Source organism: Achroia grisella, unplaced genomic scaffold (genome assembly GCF_030625045.1).
Source record: "Achroia grisella isolate CSIRO2021 unplaced genomic scaffold, CSIRO_AGI_Agris_v1 utg109, whole genome shotgun sequence".
In the NCBI taxonomy this organism is placed as follows: domain Eukaryota; kingdom Metazoa; phylum Arthropoda; class Insecta; order Lepidoptera; family Pyralidae; genus Achroia; species Achroia grisella.
In genome coordinates, this window is record NW_026712573.1 from 4,488,162 (window position 1) to 4,504,509 (window position 16,348).

Sequence of the window (16,348 nt, forward strand, 5' to 3'; positions counted from 1 at the left end):
AAGTAAGATTATTATTATTGTTATTATTTTTTATTTTATTTTTTTCTTGTGTAATTAGTGTATGTATTAGTAACTAGTATGTGTTTTATAAGTGTGTGTATATATATACAATCTTCCTAAGTGGGCATATTGGGAAACTGTAAAGCTCACTTAGTGTGACGTAAATAAATAAATAAATAAATCAGCCACCTGCCAAAAAAAGTTCTGTCAAGTTCAGTCCAGCCATTTCAGAAATTAACCGGAATAAACAAACAGACTGACAAAAATTGTAAAAAATGTTATTTTGGTGTATGCACCCTATTTATATTCATATGCATGTAGTAAAAAACGTTTATTTCCATATTACAAACAGACACTCCAATTTTATTTATATGTATAGATATAGATAAATAAATGTGAGAGACGGTGTTAAGTTCCATGTATACAAACATAATAAGCTGAATGTAGTTTTCGTAATTGTAGTTTAGTATTTAGAATCTTAGTTTATGTTATTCATTCAACATTGACTGTTGACAATACGTACATGTGACATTATATTAATTCTAAGTCAAACCATGTTTTACTAATCTATCTATATATATAAAAATGAATTGCTGTTAATTAGTCTCGCTAAAACTACTAGAGAACGGCTGAAATGATTTGGCTAATTTTAGTCTTGAAATATTCGTGGAAGTCCAGGAAAGGTTTAAACGGTGATAAAATGTGAAGAAATTGCATATAATATAGTAAAAACAACAAATTTAATTTCCCATACAAACAGCTGATACCTGTCAAACAGGGTGCATTCAGAAATATATTGCGTATCAAAAAAAAAACCTTTCCTTATGTAATTTTGAGGTTGAACGGAGTTCGCGGCGGTCAGCCAGTAATAATAATAATAATAATAATTAATAATAGGGGGGTTTTTTTTATGATAAAGGCATGGTGCACCCACCTGCGCTAACGGTTAACGCTGGCGGGGCACCAGTGGAGGATGATAAGATGAACATGAGGTCAGGTCAGTTAGCCCATCGTGACAAATTCATCAAGAATTTATCACGATGGTTTGCAGGGGAACCGCGTGGAGGTCAACCTGACATGGTACATTGCTAGCAATAAGATAATCAATCCACATTACTAAAAATCCCCTTCCCCCCCACCTCCCCCCCCCTCTCCCCCTCTCCAGGGGGTAATTCACTCTGGTTGGGAAGGTAAGCTAGTGAAGACGGTACTGAATGTTGGTAAAAGTACGATTAACTTGCTATTTGTTGATGGAGATATTCAGTGGATTACAGATATACAGCAGTAAATATAATTTATTCTCGTTCGGATCAGTTGCACGTTATATATAAACTGTTACTATGATTATAGTTACGTTTAAAATAAGTAATCATGTTATGATTACTTATTTTAAACGTGATGGATTATACTTTATCTTCTTAAATCAATGTGCCTAATATTTATGTCTTCGTGATATTGTTTGTTTATGATTTGGATTTAAAATACATGCAACCCAAAATTTTCAACTATTTTTTAATAGCGATCTTTATTTATATGGCAAAACAACGTTTGCGGGATCAGCTAGTATTATTATTATTATTATAATGGTGTTTTTATTTATTCCAGCGCCTCGATATCAGAGAGCGGGGACAAGCAGGAGGAGGGACAGCTGAGACAGTACCACGTGGAGCAGCGGTTTGCCGACCGCCGGTACAAAGTGACCAGCGCCAGAACATACTTTTACTTGAACGAGGCGTCCTGCGAGAAGAATATGGAGGCGTTCTTGAAGAGTATCGACGCTGTCGCTGGTGAGTTATACTCTCGCAAGGTGCTCCTCCGATCGATCCCCCGTCTAATTCAAACAGACATTTAAGTTACGACGCTCGGAGCCAAGGTCCGAAACCCTAGCGGTGCCCTCAGACTAAAGTCGTATCCGTCAGGCGGGAGTTGGCCTTCAGCCGTTCCATAAGTCCTTCCGCGTGTTTGAGTGCCATCTGCACTTGCCCCCTATCATCCGGTGATGTTGTAAAGGCCAGCTGCGGCCAACAGCATTAGTAGTCCGAAAAAGAAATGATTTCTCGCACGATACAAGTATTTGTAGTCATGAGTGTGATTGTTTGTATTGATCTGCGTTTATTTTGGATGGATTGAAAATGAATCTAATTGAGCGAGCCCTTTGCCAGCGATGGATTTGACTCCGACGGCAGCAACCCTCGAGTGACTGAATTTAAACCCGTATATTTTTTATATAGGAAATTTACAGATATAATATATAATTCAGATTATTGAAACAAAATATATTGCTTAACGAAACTTAGGAACCAGTGGCATATTTGGGATTTTTTGTATTTAATCTTTTTTTTTTAATTTTATTTTATAATATTATTATTTTTATATTGTTTTTTTTTTATATTTTTTGTATCTACTATAAGATTTGCTCGCTTTTATTATCCAAATACAAAGGTTTATCTGTCGTTGTTACCTTGGCGGCTGAACGGATCTTGTTAAAAATAAACATAACGATAGATTGGATTTTTGTATGAAAAAAGCAGACGAAGTCTATGATACTAGCTAGTATTTTATGTCTCGATGTTCTTATGTTTCAGGTGTTACCAAAAGCACAGGCCTAATGGCCGTTAAACTGACCGCTCTCGGCAGACCTCAGTTGTTGGTGAGTTTAGTTTTGGACTTTCATAATATTTACAATTTTTTGCTAAGGCAGTTTCTAGTAGAAATATATATTTCTAAATATTCTACAGAAATCTTAAGTAATAATTCTGGTGATGGCCTCGGTAGCTTAGCGGTTTGGCGCACCGCTTTACTTTCGATGATCGCGGGTTCGATGCCTCACACGGTACAGACATTTGTATTCATGAGTACGATTGTTTGTATCGGTCTGGCTATGTATATTACGTATCTTTTAAAAATATATATTTAAGTATTTATATAGGTTATGTAGTACCCATAACACAAGCTCTGCTGCGTGGGACGTTGTGTTAAGTGTCCAGGGTCATTTATATTTACATCTATATTTATATTTCAGCTCCAATTATCAGAGGTAATTATGCGGGCTCGGAACTACATGCAGCAGATCGGTGGTGGCACCGGCAACGTGCTCACCCATCACAAGACCATCGAGGACTTCCAGAGGTACTTCGGGAATCACAGCACCAAGCCCGAGGTGCAGGAGTTCATGAAGAAGATCACCTCGGATAAGGAAGGGTGAGTTTCAGAATATATTTTATGAAAATTCCTTACTGTTCTCTTCACAGAATACAAACATACATTTATATACACTTAATATATAAATATGTATAAACATACAACATTGACAAATGAAAGAGGCAACAGTGGGCGGCTTTATTTGTAAAGAACAGAATATACATTATTTGTAACATACAGTAGTGTAGGACTAGGTGGAGCGATGACAAACGTAGTGTTGCGGGTAGTAACTGGATGAGAAAAGCTGATCGAGCCCAGCGGCGTACCTTGGGAGAGGCCTATGTCCAGCAGTGGACTGCAGTGGGCTGATAATGATGATGATGTAACATACAGTAAAGAAAAGTCATCTTTATAAAATGAAGTCGATTACGCTTTCTGTTCTAGTTCTAGAGATCTAAGCATCTTTTAAACTACGCAATGTATTTTAATGCAGTTTTTATTAACAGATTGAGTGTATCAAAAGGAACGTTTATATGTATAATACATGTAGACCTGTGCGAAATCGGGACGGGTTTTTTTATAGACCTTAGTAGTGCTTTCTTTTTCAATTTTCGTTACAGTAAACAGACTATTGTGTAGATTTTTTTTTGTCTATAGTGTAGCAATGCAGTGTGGTGTATGAGAAATAATACTTTTTTATTTTTCTTTGGGAAAAAAAAATAAATGCAAAGTTTTCTCTTACGTATACATATATATACGTTTAACCTATAGTTTACAAATAATAGTAAAGATTAATAACGTCTTATTTAGTTTATCGGTTTAACAAACTACCTCGCCTTCCAAAAGTCGCTGGTTCGATGTTTACACAACACACTAATTGAGTAGTACAGCTGTTCGTATTGGTTTCAATATATTATGTATGTTTATATGAAAAAAATTACCACAGATATCTCGAATACTGCGATGTCTGTGAAATTTGTAATACGATTAAATATTTTACAATATTTGTTAACAGTTATTTAAAAATAGCAAACCAATCAAAACCTACGTATCTAATAATAAAAAAATATGTCTACTAAGGATATACTAGTAAAAAAATAACACAAATTTTATATTTTGATTTTGTAGTTTACAAGTACATTTTATCGCTATCAAAATGTTGTTTTTCAATGTTAGTTTAATGAAAATGTTATTGCATGATTAACAGTAATATAATAGAGAATCGAAGAAACAATAAGGTTTATCTATTAAATTCTAAAAAAACGTCCTAGTTCGCAATAACAGCTAGTCAGAACAGTATTTAAGTAGTTATTAATAAACATTGCATTCTTTTTAATTGACAGATTATGCAGACGATGTCAAACTTAGGTAGTGATGGCTCTTAAGAACTTGTATCAGATATTTATACGTCAAGCAAAAACTTTGTACCCCTTTTTACAAAAATTCCGCGCACGAAAGAGTATGCAATTTCACTCTTATAATTTATATAAAGAAAAGTGCGGAATTTTAACATTTTTTTGTAACTATGGATAATAAATATATTACATCAATAAGAAAAACATTACACACACTACCATTGTTTTTAACACACACACGCTTATGTACTCTTTTGTTTATTGTTAGTCTGTGGTTAACTTGAGAATAGATGAATAATGTTTGTTTTTAATATTGTTTGTCTATGGTCTTACTGAAAGTTAAAATAATTATGGACGAATTACGACCGACTAGTATTAGTCTATCTCGTACATGATTTTTTATTGGCTGAATATGGTTAGGCTATGCGCGGTCTGTTTACTAGTGGAGCATGCATGATGGATGAGTATAGAGTCAGATCAGTTAGTCGCTCGTAGTGAATTCATTAAGAATTAATCATGATGGTTTCTAGAAGGATCCCGTGCAGGCCGGGTAGGCATATTGCTAGCATTGGGACTACCAGTTGCCCTTAGTAACAATCCCATTTCCCTGTCTGGTATTGGGAACTAATTCCTATCCAATAAGATTGGGTTGCGTAAAATTTGCTAATAAAATAGGCTAAAATAAGCCTGAAATAAATAAATATTATTATTATTGATTCCAAATATGGAGCAATGAATATGAAACGTGGTCAAAAGCAATGAAAGCATTAACTAAAATTGTTATAAATATATTCTATTTAATGATACATTTGAAAAGGACAAAATATGAATGTATTGGCTTGAAATTAATCTTCAGATTAGACTCCACAGCAGACCTGCTGTCTCGTCAATTGTCACTTTTTTTTTATTTTATTTGTTTTTTCCACAGACAGCGGTCCGTGCTTTTGTTAATTTTATCTATCTCTATTAATAATTGTCAATTGTTAAGCATAGCGACATTAAAGAAATCTAAATTAAGAGTCCAATCTGACTATTTCGAGATTTTTTAGTTGCGGTGACGCAATTGTAATGACAATAGTTTCTGTTGCGACATTACTTGGAAAAGCAGGCAGAGAGCTTAAATTGAAATGCTGTTAATGTTTTTTTTAATATAGGAATATTGACTGCTGGAGTTACAGAACAAAGAAGTAAAGAAGAACATAGTACTCTACTTATTTTGTTATGTAGCTGTACTTCCATAGAATAGAATAAATCTTCTTACTGTGTGGGTAGATTAATTTGTAGGTAGTATAATATATATAGTATATGTATCAACGGTTGCACCCTGTCGGGCATGCAACATCCTTCGCTAATGAAATACACTGACGAGATACCAGGAGAGGATGATTGGGTGAGGATGGACTCAAATCTATTAGACTATTGTAGCGAATACATATCTAACAGGATTGAAATACGATGATTTCAAGTGGAATTCGATTTATATTGTGTGTTAGGACTTAATACGAAGAATTCAATAATATATTTACATCGTGCGACTTTTTGACTAGGTTGCACTTGTTTTTATTAAATAACTAGCTATCCACCCCGGCTTTGCACGGGTGTACATGTATTATACATATAAACCTTACTATTGAATCACTCTATCTATTAAAATAAAAGCTTCTAAAATATTTTGCATAGTTTTAAAGATTTAAGCATACATAGGGACGGACAGACAGCGACAGTGACTTTGTTTTATACTATGTAATGACGATATCTTAAACGATATGAGTTATGTTACTTATTCTAAGAGTAACTGGAGTCCAACTAACTTCAAAATGTTTCTCAAATAATTTGTATTTTTATTCTTAATTCTAAACCAATTTTTATTAACTAGTCACACAGTTCAATACTTGTTTGTTACGTTGGAAGTTTATTATTCTCATGGGTGTTGTACAACAAATAGAAATTATTTCTTTCAATGACATTTATATTTGTATCTTGTACATTACATAAAGAAGTCATTGCCTCGCGGCCTATAACGATTACAGCAAACCAGTTTGTTAGCTCGCGAAGTTGTCATCGTTTTGGAGACCGTCCAACAATCACATCGATGCTGTCTCAGTCACCTGAAATATTTTAATGAGTGTTATGTCACACTTTTTGTATTCTCCGATCGGTCCTCTGTTCTATTCCAACTGGGATAGAAATATCGATAGCCTTAGTCGATGTTCTAAACCCTAGTGATGCCCCCAGGCTAAAGTGGCGTCTCTCAGGCTTCTCTCAGGCAGATCTTTCCGCTGGTATGATAGTCCTCAGCGAGTTTGGAAAGTCTTCTACGCCATTTTGTCCGGTGAAGCTGTAAACGTGAGCTATGCTCAAAAGCATTACAATAGTCCGAAAAATGAGTTGTCCCACTCCAACGATTTTCCATTTCTAGGAACTGACTGACTGGAAAATTAAGGTCGACTCGGCATTTAAAAAGAATGATGTAAGATCGTGGGAAGTGAAAACAACTTCACCGATAAGAGCATGGCTCTTAAGTTTTGAATAAACGAGTTGCTAACCGACTCTCCGAAGATGGGAAAAGTCGATTAAAAGGATTTTTTTTATACTATGATGGTGGCAATCAAGCATACGGCCCATCCCCCCCCCCCCCGGCCCCGGTTACCGTAGCTTATGAATGCCTGAAACACCAGGGGTATCACGTGCGCGTTGCCGAGCCTTAAGAAACCTTAATATACCCTTCTTGAAAAGCTCTTGCTGCAGTATAATAAAAATTTAGTAGTAGGTTCAACGTTAGGTTTAAATATATGTACTGATATGTTTTTTTTAATTGATCATAATGGAATGGTTCATCCGCTTGCGTTAATGATTTTTGCAGGCTTAACCGGTGGAGAATGATAAGATGAATATGAGTTCAGGTCAGTTAGTCAGTCATGATAAATTCACCAGGAACTTATTACGATGGTTTCCAGGAGTTCAACCTGACCTGGTACATTGTTAGCAATGCATGAACCAGCCCAAATTACTAGCAATTCCATTCCCCCCTAGCAATATGAATATGTCAAGTGTTGACTTTTACCATGATTTCGACATTTTATAATATTTAATTATATGTCCTGCTAGACAACTGATAGAAATATTTAGATTTAGAAATATATTTATAACTTCAGATTCACCACGTGAAATTTATAGCCTATGTGTTATTCTGATGTATGAGCTATATTATTGCATAGTTTCATCATAAATCCGTTCAATAGTTTTTGCGTGACAAAGCAACAAACATGCATCCATACTCACAAACTTTTGCATTTCTAATATTAATAAGATCTAATACAACGCCCAGACCAATACAAATAATACAATCCAATACAAATGTTTGTATTATACTCGAATCGAACGATCTGCGATGAGCCGTGACGTGAACAGTATATTATTTTCCTGTTTACTTTACAGCGTCCTGCACATATTCCCATGGGGTCGGTCAGTGGAGACATTTTCTGTTGTAAGCGTTACGTCTCGAGTATTTCGCTAGTTCATTACACACATTATATAAATAGGATAATTACCGATATTTCGATGCTATTGCAAGCGTGTAACCCTAGCGGCTAAATTATGTAATGCTGTTACTGAAAGTTCGAATGTGACCTAGATTTATATCTATAATTAGAACCTCCTGCTACTAAGATTAAAAGATAATAGATAAAGTAAGTACTTAATAGTAATAATTTCATTTATTTACATTAGTTAGATACATTTTTGTTATTAACAATGAACTTAGTCTATGTTAGTGTATCTGGCTAATCAAAAATGTATTTTTTATTCTAGAGTTTGTATTTAAATTTATAGCTCTTTTATAGTTAGCAGTCATTATTATACTTCTACAATTCTTTCTTGACAATAGTTTCTTAATATATATCTGCGTATTCAGTATTTTTCTATAGTTTTCCTTTTACCTATACAGGTATAAAATAAATCTACAACAGTTACTATACTTAAATTTAAAAATTTAATACTTTACTTTAACGATTGTAACTACGTCGAAATATCGACCGTTCATAAATGAAACAATCACGGTAAATGTGTAAACAACATGTGTCCCTATTATATAGTGTGTAAACAACCGAAAAGTTTGTTTGGCTAGTTTATAATTAGGCAAAGGTTTCCGTGTGTCAAGTTTATAGGTGAATGAACGATAGTATGTCTATCCATAGCAGTTGTAAATGCTTCGCATACATTGTGAGGCATTTGGCTACTAGTTTATTGTACTACAATGTTGAACTATACCTATATATATATATATATATGTTGTACTACAATTTATATATATATATATATAATTTAGTATATCACCTTCCTATACAACGGAGTGTTAAGAATTGATTCAGTGTTGTAACAATCTTTTTTTGGAATGGCAAACATAATAACGGTAACTTGATGGTAATCGTCCGACACCTACATACTTGAACAGCGTTACATCACATCACGTTATCATAGGACACCGTGATACCACTCATGCGTTGCTATTCCAAAGGATTAAGATGTCATGCCTCTTGTACTGCAATTTATATAACTAGTTATATACTGCGGCGCTGTCCGCGGGACAGCTTATGTTACTAGCTAGTTTTGAAGCTTTCTGTACGTGTAGTAAATTTGAAATCGGTCAAGTATTTTTAAGTTTATATATCAAAATAAAAAAGACAGAATGGTCGTTTTGTTTTTTTATGCGACGATGTTGGCAAACAAGCATAGCCCATCTGATTACAACTTTATTTTCTTTAGTAAAGTTTATTTATCTTAAATTTGTACGAGACCGGTCACAAATTCCAATAGCTAGGCTAGTAATATTTAACTATATTTGATTTTTTTTTAATTGGCTGTTGAGCCAAAGCCTATATAATTACAGAAACAGTACTAGTAGATTACGAAAATGTTAATTAATTGTTAAATAAGCTCCAAAATTTACGAATAATACTTTCCGAGTGATCAGTTGATCTTACAGAGGAATATAATGTAAAGAAATTATAATTTTAAATTCACATCTATATTAGGCTGCACGGAAATCTTTCCTTTAATGAATGACTAGTTATAATTTAAAAAAATCACAACATGTCTAGTACGAAATGTTCATTTTTTTCTCTTTTTTTGGCTCCGACAGTTTGTGTAAAATGTTCAATTCTAATTGCATTAGTTTATTAACAGGTTCACGTTCCATAGAATAGTTTTTTTTAAAACTGTAAACATAAAACTTTTTTTTAATCTCATTTCGACACTAGGGCCTATCCATAAATTATACAATAAATATAAATATACTATACTATAACATAAATTATACATAACAATGTAATTATTTTATTTATTTTAATGAGTGACATTTTCAGTACAGAGTAGTTTTTAGCGTCGTGGTAATAAAAACGTCGGGCTCAGGTTACTGTGCACCCACAAGGCCTGTTACACACAGGCCACCTGTTAACATGAATTTAAAATAGATGGTAACTACTTACATCTTCCTATTGTCTATTTTTGACCGTACACCCCCAGTGCAGTTGTATTCTAGATTAATTTGGTTTTGAAGTTATTTAGTTACACGTGGCGTGGTGGGCCGGGTCAATGTGCTCCGAATGTGGTTGAGTGCATGATTGCTGGCTTATCCGACATACTCATGAACGGGTGGTACTTGTGGAGAGTGGAGACTGGTCTGTTTGAGTTACGGCCACTGATTATATTATTTCTAATTGACAAAAGGCAATAAAATATGCTGATGGGCACTAATTTCTCCCTAATTTAAAAATAAATCTAAAATCCTTAATATTTTTATAGTCATGTACAAGAACTGACGATAGATTTGGAATATTATGAGAGTCTGTAATATTAATAAAGACATTTTGATTTGATTTCGTAAAATTGTATGCTTCATTATTAATGAAATAAAAAAGCTCTCCATTTGAATTACTCCTAATTCTTCTCAACTGCAGTAGTTAACTGTAGTAATCAATAGGGATATTGGATAATGTGAAAAAAATATTTATTTGAATAATTCCTATTTTACTATTATTAATTACTATTTCTTATTGGCTACGCTAGGAATGGGACCTCTAGTACCCATAACTGGCAACTCTATTTATCTCCCTAATCCTGAGAATATTAATAACAGCACAGCTTTATCCAATTCCAGAATCGTGCACCTGTTCCTAATCCTGAGAATATTAATAACAACACAATTTTATCCAATTCCAGAATCGTGCACCTGTTCCCCTGGTCGAACATTCTCGACAAGGATATGGGTTTATCCGACTCGTTCCGAGTGCCGGACCCCAAGACTGGGCAAATGAGGCGTCTCATCTCCCAAATATCCCCCAAGGAGGAGGAGATGTTCAGAAACATGCTCCGACGTTTGAACCACATCATCCAAGCGGCCAACGAAGTAGATGTGAGGATCATGATTGATGCTGAGCAGACTTACTTCCAACCTGCCATATCCAGGATCTGTTTGGAAATGATGAGGAGGTATAACAAAGTGAGTATACGGTTAACTATGTAATGTGTTTTGTGGAATACCCACCTTGGGCGTCCCGTCCATAAAGGAGTGCAAGTCTTAAGATTTTTTTATACTACGATGGTGGCAGACTAGCTTACGGCCTATATGATGGTAAATAGTTACTGTAACCTATAGACGCTTGAAACACCAGAGGTATCACATGCGCTTTGCTGACCCTTGAGAAACTTTAATATACCCTTCTTGAAAACCCCATGCTGTAATCTCGTGAGAAAATCTCGGCAGGTAGTTCATTCCACAATCTAAGTGTACACTCGAGGAAGCTCCTCTAAAACTGCACTATACAAGAACACTTAGGGTTCTAAGGTCTTGTTATATACAATGTAATGTAGTGTAGTGTAATGTCATAAGATCGTGTATACAATTTGAATGTGAAATAAGCTAACGACCCACGTGATGGAAATAGAAATAGAAATAGAAATAATCGTTATTCAAATAAACTTAATGGGTACTGGGCACTTTTGAATAGTCAAGTTTTTTTATTCTACCGCTTATTCGGAATGCAGAATCATCACAAGAAGAATAAGCAAGAAACTTGTGTGTTGCTCTTTTAAATAAATATTGATTTACTTATATTTAATTAACAACAAGGATTAGAATGGAGTTCGATATCCGTGCCACATTCTAACATGACCTGCCTGGTATGGTGTTGTAATTCTTACTAATATTATAAATGTGAAAGTAAGGATATTTGTTACGCTTTCCCGCAAAAAGTACTGAACCCATCAAGATGAAATTTTGTACACATGTTCTTAGAGGTATTAGAATGAACATAGGATACTTTTTATTAAAAAAAACAAATATTTTTTATATGAAACAAAAAAATAAAATATCAACATTTTGCTACTTCAGCGCTGTCTAGCAGCCAATAATGAAGTTATAAATCAATTATAAATCAGCGCCATCTAGCAGACAGTGCCTAATGAAGTTATTTAATGTATTCAATGCGAAGCCGCGGCTAAAAGCTAGTATTGAAATAAATAAATAATAAAAGTCGTGTATACATTTAGAATGTGAAATAAGATTCGACATCTTATTTCACATTCTAAGTGTACCCCACGTGATGGAATTTGGTATCCATGGCATATTCTTACCCATTATGGGTGTCCATAAAGGTCCATAAAGGTCCGATGTACATGTCTAAAAGATAACAAATGTAATTCGAATGTAAAATAAGACGAGTGAATGTGTCACGGATACCAAATTCCATCACGTGGGACGATCCACGTGATGGAATTTCGTATCCGTGACACATTCGACCATGGACCGTTAGTTTATTTAATACTAGCTAACCCACGCAATTTCGACTTCATCGCACTTAGTTGACATTTATCATGACATTTCGCTCATTTTATATGATATCTTTTTAAATTCTAGCCTATGTGTTATTCTGATGTATAAGATATACCTATTACTGTAAAGTTTCAGCAAAATCAGTACAGTGTGTTTGCCTGAAAGAGTAACTTCATCCATTCATCCATATTCACAAGCTTTCGCGTTTATAATGTTAATAGCATTCACGCGTCCTTCAATAAGGCATGCTTTAGCGACTTTTTATAATTAACATTGCAAAATGGCGGACATCTAACTATCGAGCAAAGACAATTATAGAGTTATTGATAATTATAAATCGTAAATGTGTCTTTGGAAATTAAAATAGTAAAATAAAATGAAATGAAACATACGCGAAATAATGGCGTTCGTTGGCATTCCCGCGCTAAATTGCGTACGGTCCTGATCACGCGTGAAAAAACATGTCCCTGTAAAGGCTGTTAATACGACACACATTTCGTAATGAAATTTCAAATGTCTAAAAGTTAATTCAATGGTAAATTTTCTCTTATGCTGATGATGAATTTTTCTCCAACAGGATAAGTTCCTAGTATTCAACACTTACCAGACCTACCTGAAGAATACGTACAACGAGATCGTCACCGATTTAGAGCAGGCCCAGCGGCAGAACTTCTACTGGGGAGCGAAGCTGGTGCGCGGCGCGTATATAGAACAGGTCAGCTACTAACATTGATAAGAAAATAATTGAAATAATCTTAATTATCAATATATATCTATATATTAATACATATTCAATAGAATTACTTACCAGAAACGTTCTAAGGTTTACATACCGAAAGTTTCAAGAAATATTAAGGAATAAAAACAATAATAATAACTTGTCCAATTTACACAGCGCCATCTAGTTCCGAACTAAACAAACCTAGATTTATGATCTAGGTTTGTTTAGTTCGGAACTAGACTAGTTTAATATAAATAGAAAAACCTCAGACCAGATAACTGCCTCCAATAATAGTTATTCTCATATATATATATATATATATATATATATATATATATATATATTATTATTATTATTATATAACTTCAATGCACATATTAGCAAAGTACAAGGACATATGGCGCACTTAACATCTTACGACAATTTTCTACAAGTTATTAAACATAAAATATAATAAATAAAGAAGATATTATATAAGATATCAAAATAAAGATTCTTGGATCTTCCGTGTACAGACAGCGATTAGTTGTATTTTTATTATATGTAAAAATTCTGTTTGACTTGTAATTTTTCACTTATTTTCGATATTATAATTACAGGAACGCGCCAGGGCAGCTGCGATGGGCTACGAAGACCCATCCTGCGAGAATATTGAAGCCACTACAACATCCTTCCACAAATGTCTAAAGGAGATTCTGAGCAGGGTAAGCTGTATTACTGTATATGCCTACTGCAGGTATATCTATTTTTTTTATTGAATGATTATAGAATGGTGCACGTCCGCTTGCGCTAACGGTATACGATTACGGGGTACCAGTGGAGGATAATAGGATGAGGTCAGGTCAGTTGGCCTATCGTGATAAAATTTCCAGGAAATCATCACGATGGTTTTCAGGGGAAACCATGTGGTGGAAATCTCGACTTGGTTCATTGCAAGTGACATAATATTTTCAGTAAACTTCGCTGAATCGCTAAAACTCTAAGTAGAAACCGAGTTACTGAAACGCAGTGAAATTAACAAAACACCGATCACTAAAACTAAAAGTTATATATAGTTTTTTAGTATCAAAAGTTATATATATATAGAATATTTTAAAATATTTGATATTTTCAAATGGTTTCAATTTTAATGAATAATCATAATTGTACAGTTTAAATCATATCATAAAATAATAACAAGTTCCTAAATATATTTTTGTTTAGAATTTTACAAAATTTTATTAACTGTATTACGACTAGAAAAGTTATAGTCGTCCCTTTTCATTTTGCATGATTAACCTTGCTTATCTACTCCTTACATAGTATTGTCCACCATAAATACATAAGGCACAACGAGGTGGGGACATGAACAACATTTTATTAAAGACATTTATTGTCTCCAATGCCTGTTGTGTGTATTTGTAATAATTATCATCTAACACAAATAAGGCATTACGCGCCTTAATTTAGCATAATTTACCTTCCATATAATGTACTGTAAAAAGTATTATGGCTACTCTATGGTACATTTGTCTATACTAGGCGTAGTGCTGGGGGAACATACAAAATTATATGTAAAGTTTTCTGTACCTCTGGCGAATCAGTATGTTCCTTGGTAAGGCATCAGATTTAAATTAGAAGATCTTTGGTCAAACAATGTATTCCTGGAGTAAGCGATGCCTTACCTAATCTAATATATATCTAACTCGGATAAGGCATGATTCGCATGTTTGCGCTTACGATATCTAACCAACATTACTTTAAACATTAGATATGCTACTGTATGTAGAAATTATTAGTCAACATATAATTACAATATATTTTTAAATTCAACCTAAATTGTATCTATTTACGCTGCTCTTTGCCTGGCAGATGTCAAGGAAATCTACTAGTCAATTAAGTGACGAAGAGAAACGCAAGGTATAAATATGTATTTAGGTCTTAATGCACCGTAACTACGTATTTTGATGTAGTATACGATATCTCAAAATATATGGAGATTGTTAAACAAATATCTTTCAATAAAACAATTATTATGGAAACTTCATATGTCGTGGCCAGATTACAGAATTGTAAATATCACAAAGTAATGTAGTTATGTAAACACATTAATGTGCCGTTTGATACCTTTTAATGTATGAGTATTTTCGTGTAATTTTATATCTTAATCACAAACGTGCTTCCTCGGTAGCCACGTGTACTTAATTCTACATATAACACATTGATAGACAGCTAATTTTACTATTATATAATTAACGTTTTAATAAAATAGGCGTGTTTAGTAATTCTTATCATTAATCGATCAAAGCTCACATCGCTTTATATCTTAGATTTTTATAATATAGTCAAATATTAGACTATGATATGATCAATTCTACAATCTAATTACGACATATGCGTACAATTAGATTTTTTGTTACATATGTATTATTTAGGCACATTTCGTAATTTCTACAAAACACATATTATTCGATAAACATTGTTCTTATTATAGATTTATTGAATAGTAGTAACATTCCTGTTGTATTTAGTAATTCAGTACTTTGTAATGAGATTTAGATGATTAATGTTCAATTATGAATATTTTAGTAGTTTCATTCAATAAATTAAGTACATAAGATGTATAATTCACAAATACAAATGTATACATAAGGTTTTTGTAAGATAAATATAATATTATACAATAAACTATTGAATGGATTAAAGTGAAATTTAGTATACAGATAAAATATATCTTAGATTAACACATAGGACACTTTTTAGTTTAGTTTACTTCGGCATAGCATCGGAGAATACGGATAGTAAATTAATATATTTTTTAATGACGTGATGCAACCAGCCTGTGCTGACGGTATACGCTGGCGGGGCATCAGTGGAGGATGATAAGATGAGAATGAAGTTAAGTCAGTTAGTCCATCGTGGCGAATTTCTTAGAGATCAATCACAAAGGTTTCCAGAGGGAACCGAATGGAGGTTGACCCGACTTACCATTGGTCAACATGCTAGCAATATACCTTAACATTTTGACCAATGATATTATTTAATAAAATATTTATATATATTTCAAAATGTTAATGAAAATGATTAACATTTCAGGCAGAGCAGAAAGGTCGGTTAGGCATCATGGTGGCCTCCCACAACGAGGATACGGTCAGATATGCCATTCAATTGATGAAGGAGCACAATATAAAGCCTGATGATAAGGTGGTCTGCTTCGGACAGCTGCTCGGCATGTGCGATCACATCACCTTCCCATTAGGTATGTATACACTTTTATATAACTACTTTTTTTCTAATTAGAGCTTTCTAAAACTTAAAAAA

The 16,348-nt window shown here is 33.7% G+C and overlaps 1 protein-coding gene across 2 annotated transcripts in view; it reads left to right on the forward strand.

Moving 5' to 3' along the window:
• Nucleotides 1–16,348, forward strand: part of LOC131844423 (proline dehydrogenase 1, mitochondrial-like) — a 54,737-nt gene that overhangs the window by 36,870 nt on the left and 1,519 nt on the right. The window contains exons 4-11 of one of the 2 annotated variants that reach the window (XM_059193307.1): nt 1,606–1,787; nt 2,586–2,650; nt 3,023–3,201; nt 10,716–10,995; nt 12,905–13,042; nt 13,648–13,752; nt 14,900–14,947; nt 16,124–16,286. In XM_059193307.1, the coding sequence (XP_059049290.1) occupies nt 1,606–1,787; nt 2,586–2,650; nt 3,023–3,201; nt 10,716–10,995; nt 12,905–13,042; nt 13,648–13,752; nt 14,900–14,947; nt 16,124–16,286 (1,160 nt within the window). The remainder of the gene's footprint in view (nt 1–1,605; nt 1,788–2,585; nt 2,651–3,022; nt 3,202–10,715; nt 10,996–12,904; nt 13,043–13,647; nt 13,753–14,899; nt 14,948–16,123; nt 16,287–16,348) is intronic. The other variant, XM_059193315.1, reaches the window with a different exon arrangement.